At 38.9% G+C, this 10,797-nt stretch overlaps 1 protein-coding gene and 1 long non-coding RNA gene across 12 annotated transcripts in view; one reads left to right on the forward strand and one right to left on the reverse strand.

The window, feature by feature from the left end:
• CC2D2B (coiled-coil and C2 domain containing 2B) overlaps nt 1-2,911 on the forward strand; it is a gene marked incomplete at its 5' end in the record, with an annotated part of 103,638 nt that extends 100,727 nt beyond the window's left edge. For 5 of the 11 annotated variants that reach the window (XM_082722084.1, XM_082722077.1, XM_082722086.1 and 2 more), the window contains one exon: nt 1,704-2,886. In XM_082722084.1, the coding sequence (XP_082578210.1) occupies nt 1,704-1,892 (189 nt within the window). In that variant the 3' untranslated portion in view covers nt 1,893-2,886. Of the gene's footprint in view, nt 1-1,703 lie in introns of all 11 variants that reach the window. The other 6 variants (XM_082722081.1, XM_082722082.1, XM_082722083.1 and 3 more) reach the window with 2 other exon arrangements.
• The window catches only part of LOC309860262, a 29,373-nt gene extending 18,754 nt beyond the window's left edge, over nt 1-10,619 (reverse strand). The window contains exon 1 of the long non-coding RNA XR_014309286.1: nt 10,343-10,619. This is a non-coding gene — a long non-coding RNA (uncharacterized lncRNA). The remainder of the gene's footprint in view (nt 1-10,342) is intronic.
• Between the last annotated feature and the right edge of the window lie 178 nt (nt 10,620-10,797).

Below are 10,797 nucleotides of genomic sequence, written 5' to 3' on the forward strand. Positions count from 1 at the left end.
ATAGATTCCCTGTCCTTGGTTTTGAGCAAGAGAATCCAGAAAAGATTTAATATCTTTTATAAGCAAAATACTCCAAATGTATGTAACCAGCCTGGACTTCTTTCCTGACCTCTGTTCTTATATATTTACCAACACATTTAATGTCATCCTGGATAGTTAAAAGGCATCTTAAACTCAACAAGTTCATAATCAAACATGGTGGGCATTTGGTATATTGCTAGAGCCTCCTTCTTTGCCCCTATCTACCTCCAGCTCTGGGCATCCTCTCATTGACTCTTCTCTATGGAACTGATCCGTGTTTTTGAGAACCCTATTTCTTTCTCCCTACTACCCCATAGACTAGGAGATATCTCCTAGGGAAACCCTCTGAGAGAAGAAAGGAAAGAACCTGTAGGGAGTTCAGGACTTAGGCTGTCAAGAGGGGATCTGCAGGTGCTATTTATTAATGAATAGGGAGGAGGTTGTTTTGTTTTGCATTAAAAAAATAGAATTAGGGATAAACAGAACCAAAACAATATAAGCCAAGGTTTAAAACTTAGAATTTCTTTGTAAAATTACCTGTATGATAACACACAGTCATAATCCTGTGGCTGGGATTCAGACTCTGGTTCAACCACTCACCGGCTTTGACCAAGTTACCTAACTTCTCTATACTTTCCACCCCATTGGGCAAGATAAATGGGGATAAAAATAGTTATCTGGTTTGTGGTTATGGTGAGGATTAACCACAGCACTCAGCACTCAGCAAGTGTTTACAAATGTTAAACATTATTTGCATTCTATGTGCCAGGCATTGTGTTAGGCCCTGGGCTTATGATCATAAGCAAGGCAGATACAATCTTGTGCATTCACAGACTATAAGCTAATGATCAGAGCAGAAAACATATAATTGCAATATATTTTAATTATGTAAGTTAGGAAAGGATAGCATCTTACTGCAACCACATGGGAAGGACACATGAACAGATTCAAGGATCAAGAAAAGCCTCCTGAAGTTGCAGGAGGAGGAAAGAGGTTTATGATTGTTGTCTGTGTATTATTAAACAGATAATGTTACGTAGGACCATGTACCATAATCCTTAAATCCTGTCACATGGTTGTCACTTAAGAAATATGAACTGAGGGGCATCTGGGTGGCTCAGTGGGTTAAAGCCTCTGCTTTTGGCTCAGGTCATGATCCCAGGGTCCTGGGGTCGAGACCCACATCGGGCTCTCTGCTCAGCGGAGAGCCTGCTTCCCCCTCTCTCTCTGCCTGCCTCTCTGCCTACTTGTGCTCTCTGTCAAATAAATAAATAAATAATCTTAAAAAAAGAAAAATATGAACTGAATCAATATTAAATAAATTGTCCCATAATGATCACTTAAATACCTCATTTGTAGGACCAAGTAATTTTTTCACTGGCCGTCTCCTATTCTAGATAGTGTGCAAGTATGTGGAGTATTGAGTGTGCAGGCTCTGGTATCAGCTCTGGCTCTGCTCCCCTCTCTCTGGAAAGTGGGGATTATAGTAGAACCTACTTCATAAGGTTGTTTGAGGATTAAATATGTATGTGAAGCCCTTAGTATTGTTCCTAGGACAACATAAGCACCTATAAAATAACTTATTATTTTTTGAGGCTTTTGTAATATTTTTGAATACAGTGATTCCCAATTACCTACATAATTATAGCATGGGTTTACACGTTATTCTGTCTTTTGTCTAGGTCACAGGATTTCCTATCCAGATGCCATACACTGATGTCCAGTCAATTATTGATGCTGTGTATCAAACTGGAATTCATTCTTCTGAATTTCCCCAGACAGAATTTGCTCTAGCTGTATATATTCACCCCTACCCAAACAACGTATTATCCGTGTGGGTCTATTTGGTTTCGTTAGCTCGACATCAGTGAAAAGGAAGAATGGAAAAGGAAAAAAAAAAATGTGTTATGGGCCCTTCACCAAGAACAATCAAGACTTTTCTGGTACTTTAGGACTTGGCTACTTATCTTCAAGACCACCCAAGCATGAACCCAAATTTTGGTTCTTTTATAGAGTTGGGTACCATGGAGACTCACTCCCTGAATCTTTGAGAATGAGTGTAAATGACCTCCCCACTGGAGACCTCTACAAGGAGAATACTTTGGGCAGTCTGGTGGACTTAGTCACTGTCTACAATAAGTCTTACTATGGTTAAAAAAAAAAAAAAAAAGTGATCCTGGCCCCTCCCTTTGAAGCCAATATTATGAAGTTGTAGGCCTCATACCACCTCCAGCAAATCACCAGGCGGCCTTGTTGAAAATGCAGACTCCTGCATCCCACCTAAGACCTACTGAATCTGAACCTCTAGGCGTGGATATCCAGAACCTACATTATTGTAAAAAAGACATTCTGATGACCTGTTAAGAGTGAGAACCCTGGCTTACAGAACGTTGTCATTACCAAAGTGAGTTTGGCACATCTGATACTGGTTATGATGCCGTTCAAGGTGGAAGGTATCCAAGTACAACCATGAGATATTGTTACTATCATTACTGGGTCATTACTAGATACTGCACTAGTGAAGTAAAAGGAAAATCTGCCACATTGGGCTGAGGACTAAGGCCTGCTTCTGGGGGCTTCCTAAAAGTTTTTGCTTGGGATGCTACTGATCTGACGTTTTTCCAGCTCCAAATATTTTGAAGGGCTACCCAAGAAGCTCTGTCTGGCATGCCTTCCTGATTCTGGGAGAAAGGGAGGAAATGATCTTACCAAATCTCAAGGTCCCTTGTGCCCTTAGTGAACAGCCTGCCATTCTGTCCCTGACATTTTTCTGCCGCTTTCCTTTCCCCGGTGGCTCCAAGGAGACCCATCTAAATCCTAGGAGCCTCGAGAGAGAGTAAACGGGGATCTGACTCAGAAGCATTGCACTTTTTTCTCTTTAGTTGTTATGTGCTTCATTAATATATATATATATATATATATATATATATATATATATGTAAATATATATATTATATACTTCATATATTATATAATATATTTATTTCCTTAAATGTTACAGAACAACTTATTTTAGAACTTATTTTATGTTCTTTGAATAAGAACAACTTATTTTAGAAAAACCAAAGGAGACAGATGTCCAAAGCTTGATGAGAACAGTTTTATAGGAGGTAAAAACTGGAGAAGGGAAATTGACCCCTTCCAGTGCAGAAGAGCAGTAGCTTCTTGGGTCAATCTCACAAGCAGAGACCCCAAGTTCAACACTGAGGAACCTCAATCTGAATTCTCTCCCGCAGTGTACCTGCATGACTGAGGCCAGTGATGTTAGTCTTGCACCAAACTTGAGATTACTAGAAGAGTAAAATAGTAGGGATGTGGGTGAAGAGAATGCTTCCTCTCCAAGGTTAGGACCTGATTGTGTGTGTTCTCTGGCATGCATATGAAAATTAGGGTTTTTGTTCTTATTTGAATGTTTGTATTTAAACGCTATAGGAAGCTTTGGTATTAACACATTGTTTTGTTATTAACACATATCCCACATTGACTGGGATAGCTCAAAATGCTATCAATGGAAAGACAAGGTTACCAAAAAGCCACCAAACTCATGCAGTTCACTTCTGTAGCACTTTCAATATTTATATAACTATTTTGCTAGTTGTTTATGGTTTTTGAATTCATAGGCCACGTTTAAGTAAGAGAAAGTGTTCATAGGCAAACATAGAGGATCCTTCTGTATCATATCCATTTCTTTTTTACAAGTATATGAATTTCTTAACTAAAATTTTTTTCCTTAAAATTTTGAAACTGTAATGACCTTTTTTTTTTTTTTCATTTGACAATTTAAAAATACATGATTTTACTTTTAAGTTTTTAATTCCACTTAGTTAACATTCAGTGTTGTATTATTAGTTTCAGGTGTACAATATAGGGATTTAGCAATTCCATCCCTCACCCTGTGCTCATCATTACAAGTGCTGTCCTTCACCCCCATCACCTATTTAACCCACCCCCTCACTCACCTGCCCTCGACTAACCATCAGGTTGTTCTCTGTAGTCAAGAGTCTGTTTCTTGACTTCTCTCTCTCTCTCTCTTTCTCCCATCCTTTTGTTAATTTGTTTTTTTCCTTAAATCCTACATACGAATGAAATCATATGGTATTTTTCTTTCTCTGAGTTATTTTACTTGGCATCCAAGTTGTTGCAAATAACAAGATTTCATTCTTCTTTTATAACTGTATAGTAAATATTCCATTGTATACATATCTTCCACATCCTATCCATTCATCAAGCTACTTTCATATCTTGGCTATTGTAAATAATGCTGCTATACATAGAGGGGTGCATGTATCCCGTTGAATTAGTATTTTTGTATTCTTTGGGTAAGAACCCAGTAGTTTCGTGATTTAGTAGCTTAGTGATTGCAGAATTATAAAGTAGTTCTATTTTTAACTTAAAAATACGTGATTTTAGGGGCGCCTGGGTGGCTCAGTGGGTTAAGCCGCTGCCTTCGGCTCAGGTCATGATCTCAGGGTCCTGGGATCGAGTCCCGCATCAGGCTCTCTGCTCAGCAGGGAGCCTGCTTCCCTCTCTCTCTCTCTCTCTCTGCCTGCCTCTCCATCTACTTGTGATTTCTCTCTGTCAAATAAATAAATTAAAAAAAAAAATTAAAAAAAAAAAATACGTGATTTTAAATGTAACATCTAATTTTAAAGAGTTCTTTAAATCATTCCACAAATAATAATGGGACATTCCTTATGTACCAGACACTTCAGTATGTGCTTGAGTACAGTGAAAAGACAAAGGTCCTGCCCCTGTGAGGCTTACATTCTTCAGCAGAAATGGACCATAAGCAAATAAACAATAAGTAAGTGAAATAATGTCAATGTATACTGAGTGCTACAAAGAAAATATCAACAGGATGGCATGATAGAGAAGGACTCTGGTGAGGTTGGAGGGTATAAGCAGAGTAGTTATGGAAGTCCTCTCTAAAGAGACAATGTTAGAACCAAGATTTAGAAGATGATTTATCAACTAGAATTGCATTCAGTTGCATGGAACAGAAACCTAATCACAGTAGCTCAAGCAAACAGGGATTACTTTTCCACAGAACTGCCAAGTCCAGAGGAGGCAGTTCAAGTCTGATGCAATGGATCTGTGATATCATAGGTGGACTAGTCTTCATCCATCCTCTAGGGAGGCATCTCTAGGGAGGCCTCTGTCCACTAGCTCAGTGGCTCTCAAACTTCATCATGCTCAAGACTCACCTGAACAGCAGTTGACATGGAATCCTGGGCCCTCCCCTCAGAGTTTCTGATTCAGGGGTTTTGGGGTGGGGCCCAGTGAGTTGCATTTGTAACAAGCTCCCAGGTGATGCTGGGACTGCTGATCTGCAGACCACAGCTTGAGAATCTTTGCTTTAGCCTCACAACCTTTTCCATGGCAAGAAAATGCAGAAATAGAAGGGGAAGGTCAAGGACGCAGCTGGTGTATCTCTTTTAAAAAGCTTCCCAAGAGGCCATGCCTAGTAACTTCCACTTACTTCCCATCAACCAGAATTGTATCACTCCTAGCTATAGGGCAAGCTGGGAGATCTTGCTGTCCCAGTAATATCTGTGTTCTATTGTTAAGGAAGAAGGTGAGGGTGGCTTATTGGGTAGGCATCTGTGACCTCCACAGATGAGAGGAAGCCAGTAGTGCAAACCTCTAGCAAAAGCATATCCAGCAGAACAAATTGCAATTGCAAAGGTCTTGAGTTCAGAAAGAGATTCACACAAGGAGGAGACAGTAAAGGCACACAAAGGTGGGGAGGTAGACAAAGATCAGATCACATCAGTCATGGTAAGGAATTCAGATTTTATTTCACGTACAATAACAAATCATCGAAAGGTGTTTAGTAACCGAGTATTTTTCTTTTTCATGTTTAAGACTACTTTAAAAATTACTTCTAAAGATACTCATAATTTTATGTAAGTGCATAAATGTGATCATATTTTTTAAGTGCAGCTTATTTTTTTCTTTCTTTTCCCTCTTCTTTGCTTAGGTCCCTACACCACTGTTCTTGCCCCTCCTCCATCCACATTATTCATCTAATTCACCTGCTTACCAACCAGGGATGCATCCTTCCACTTAGCATCATTCTCAGATATACATATGTACAGACGTGTGTGTCGTGTGTGTGTGTGTGTGTGTGTTCCTGTCTGTTTTATAAAAATAGGACCATATTATGTATGCTTTTCTCTATGTTGCTTTGCTCCTTCAGAAACAGTAGAAATACCTCCAAGTGAACTAATTCCTATTTCTTAAAGAATCCTTAGTATTCTCAAGTGGGGGGCAGAACCACCACATACATTTCAGCAGTTTATACACCACACAACTCAGAATTTATGTGCCAGAACCCCTGGAGTTGTGTAGTATGTGGTGGCCTTGGTTGTGAACATAGTAGGGTTCATTCAGCATTCTCCTATTGATAGGAATATCTTTTGATCTAGTTGGTCAAAGTGTTGTTTAATTTTCTATACCCTTGCTATTTTTCTGTCTACTAGTTCTGTCAGTTATTGAGACAGATGTATTTAAGTTGCCAGCTGTAATTACAGGTCTGTCTATTGTTTCTTTGAGTTCTGTCAGGTTTAGGTTCATGTATTTTGAAGCTCTGTTGTTAAATGCACATACATTTAGGACTTAAGTCTTCTTGGTTATTTAACCCTTTCATCATCGTGCAGTGTCCCTCTTTATCCTTACTAATTTTCTTTGCTCTGAAGTCTGTTTCATCTGATGTTTATATAGCTACTCAGCTCTCTTTGGATTCGTGTTTACTTGGTGTATATATATTTTTTTCTTCATCTTTTTATTTTTAGTGCACCTATTAATTTTATTTGAAGTAAGTTTTTAATAAATAGCATATAGTTGGATTATTTTTTTAAACCTTCTGACAATCTCTTTTTTAATTGGCATATTTAGACCATTTACACTTAATATCATTATTTATGTTTGGACTTAGGTTTACCATTTTATTCTTTGTATTTTCATTTTTCCTCCCTGTTTTTTTCTACTATTTTTTCTTTGCTACTATTTGATCATTTCTTAGTATTTTATTTTAATGGTTTTTTTTTTTTTTGCTGTATCTTTTTTTATATTTTAAAGGGTTCTCTAAGGGTTGTACTATACATACTTAGCTTTTCACAGTTTACTTAAAGTCTACCACTTTAAGTAGATTGTAGAACTGTGACCACCATTTAGATTTCTTTACCCTTCCTCCCTTATATGTATATAGAAAGATATAATTAAGATGAGGTCATCCTGGATCGGGGGAGGGGGGCTAAATCCAATGATTACTAGCCTTTCAAGAAGAGACGACACAGACACAGAGGAGAAGGTCCTATGAAGAGAAAGGCAGAGATTGGAATGATGTGGTTACAAGCCAGGGAGCACCAAGGATTGCCAGGCACTACCACAAGCTAGGAAGAGGCCAGGAAGCATCCTTCCCTAGAGCTTCCCAACGAGCCTGCTGACAACCTATTTCAGACTTCTAGCTTCCAGAACAGTGAGAGAATGAATCTATTGTTTTGAGCCTCTCAATTTCTGGTAGCTTGTTATGGCAGCCTTGGGAAACCTAATACAGTAGTAGACCAATTCAAGATATATTTTGGAGGTAGAACCAACAGAGCTGTAGTTACAAAACATCTGAAATATTAAAAAAAAAAAAAGTCAAGACTGAAACATAAGGCTTTTATGGGAAATAATTCAACTTCAAGTTAAATATAGCAGATTGAACATAGAATTTATTCTGTTCCCTCTCAGGTGGACCACAGAGTGAATAAAAACTTAGAAATTAGAAAGTACATAGATCCATGATAACCAATTTACCAGACCAGAGAAAGCTGCAAGTAAAATGCCTATAGATTCAGGGATGTTAGGACTTTTCAAAGTCAAGAAGAGCCTCAGAAATCTCAGGACCTGTGACATCTTTCTTTTAAAGATTTTATTTATTTGAGAGGGAGAGCCCAAGCAGGGGGAGGGGTAGAGAGAGAAGCAGACTCCCCACTGAGCAGGGACTACCCCCCCCCCCACCCACACAACATGGGGCTTGATCCATGAACCCTGAGATCATGACCATCCATGGACCTTGAGATTCCGACCAAAGCCAAGGTCAGACATTTAACCAACTTAGCCACCCAGACACCCCAAGACCTGTGATACTTTAAGGTCGAGGCAGGGGTAGAGATATGAGGTGAATTAAAAATAGGAAGATTGGTTAAAAATCTTTAAAAGGAATGCAAACTCTAAGATCTCCCTCCTTACCCTTTGTAGCCAGGCAACTCTACTTACCAACACTAGAAGTCTGAAAGCTTATATTCTAAAGAGGCTGAACTGTAGGAGTTCTACTGAGGAGAAAGGAGTTCTACTGAGAACAGAGAAATCATGTGAAAGTCTGTTTATAGTGAGGACAGTCTTCTACGCTGCTTTTCCATGTAGCCTCCAAAAGATTATCAGCCAGTCTTATACCATCTCCCTTGGCAGAAAATGAGAGGGCTAGAAGGCATTAATTAGAGCATGAATTCAAAATTATGAGGGTAAGTGATTTCCAGGTTAGAATTTCATATCTAGGCAAATGAAATGGGAGGGGATTAAGGATATTTTCAGTATACCAAGTCTCAAAGGTTTGCTTCCCAGGTACCCTTTCTTTCTCAGAAAGCTACTGAGCTATGTAAACCAAGGAAGAGAATGACATGGGATCCTGGGAACAGAAATCTATCCCAGGATAGGCAGCTAGAGAGAGTGCTAGAGAGAAGCCGTTAGTATTGGAGCTGGAGAATCAGGGTTGATGGATCCAAGAGGATAAATCAAGAACAGAAAGATAAAACTAATAAATTATCTGAAGATTTGACTATTTTGAAAGCTGAATGGAGACATTCTACAAAGCTACTGGAGGATGTAGAAAACTTAACATACAGCCTTGAAGAAAGCTACAGAAAAATGAAAAAGTATAATTATAGGACACCATGTGTCTCAACAGGGAACATGTTTGTATAGTCATAACAATGAAAGCAACTGAAAGTGGATGTAACCAAAAATATCTTAAAATCATATACTGGGGAGATGGAGGCAGAGGGAAATGTGTGTGTGAAAGGTAAAGTGTGGCATGAAATCTTTGTTTTCCAGGACAATATATAACTATATCTAAAAATGACAAATTCAAATCATAAACATGGCACTTTGAAAGATGATAACAAACACCATGAGAAATAGCTAAAAGAGATCAAAGTGGTTACCTTTAGGAATGAGAACTGGAAGTGAGGAGGGTGGATGCTTTCCATCACATGCCTTTTAGAAATATTGGACTTCTTAATGGGTGTACAGACATGAATTGCCAGGATACACTTTAAATTTAAAACCTTTCAAACTTGATAATGAAGGCCACCTAGGTAGCTCAGTGGGTTAAATCTCTGCCTTTGGGTCAAGTCACGATCTCAGGGTCCTGGGATCGAGGCCCACATCGGACTCTCTGCTCCGCGGGGAGTCTGCTCCCCCCACCCCCTCCCACCTGCCTCTCTTGTGATCTCTCTCTCTCTGTGTTAAATAAAGAAATAAAAAAATCTAAAAAAAAAAAAAAAAAAAAAAGACTTGATAACGATCAGAGCTTTATAGCTAGTGATGGGTCTCTTTCCCTACAGAAGACTTTGTCATGTGTGTGGCAAGACCAAAGAACCTAAAATGTTAAAGTCAGGAGCAATCTCAGCTGTCATCTAGCTCACTTTATGTATAGGAACCTGAGCCTCAGAGGAGATAAATACCAGCACTCTAATTGGAAGCAATAAATCAGGAACTGAGAACCAGAGCTCAGGGCTTCTGGTTTCTAGTCCTTGGCATCCGGTGGAATACAATGTAGCCATTGAAAGGAATCCTGGATGTTCTATTATTCAATGTTCACCAGAATATATGACAAAACTAAGTACACAATAGAGAGTGTGAAGTGCTATTATTTGTGTACAAAATGGGGCATGCATTATGTATATGCATGGTTTTAACTACCTGGATATCCCTGGAAGAGGATACAAAAGAAATGTTATTAATTGCCTGTAGGAAGAACTAAGATTAGAGGAGAGAGGGAGATTTGCTAGTCACTATATACAGTTTTCTGTTTGAATGTATTACCTTTTGCATGCATTCATTAAAAAAAAAATTAAGCAATTTAACATCAGTTGCTTTTCGTTGCCTAAAGTTCATGAGTTTTAAAAGTTTTCCAAAGAATCTGGTCCTGCCCTCATCTTTTGCCTAATCCAGTTTGTGCCTTATGCAGCAGGCACAGCAGACCCTTTGCAAGTTCCCTATTCTGTTCATCATGTAGAAGTTCTGCCTATTTTGTACTTCCATCCTTTCATACCTTTGCCGGCTGCTGCTTCCAAGACTTCCAAGTGTTTGCTGTCTCTTCACTCCAGGCAGACACTGACCTCCATGTTCATTCCAAACATGCCTTCTCTTTAGGGCCTTTGAATTTGCTGTTCCCTCTGCCTGGAACACTCAGTCACCAGATATCTGCATGCTCCCTCACTTCCTTCAGGCCTTTGCACTCCTCACCTTATTCTAAAACAAAGTCTGCTCACTGTCACTTTCTATTCTCTATTTCTGTTCATTTTTCTTCACAGCACTTGTTACCATGTGACTTTTTGTGGTTGCTCACTTCCTGTATTCTTCTCTCCCTATTATGATATAAACTCTATGAAACCAGACCTCATTTAGGAATTAGTAAATACCTAATTGTGTCCAGCTTGCCCCAAAGGGATTAATGAGGAAATCATAATAAGCCTGGTTTTACACTTTAGGGATTTACAATCTAAG

This window comes from Mustela nivalis, assembly GCF_964662115.1.
Source record: "Mustela nivalis genome assembly, chromosome: 2".
In the NCBI taxonomy this organism is placed as follows: Eukaryota; Metazoa; Chordata; class Mammalia; order Carnivora; family Mustelidae; genus Mustela; species Mustela nivalis.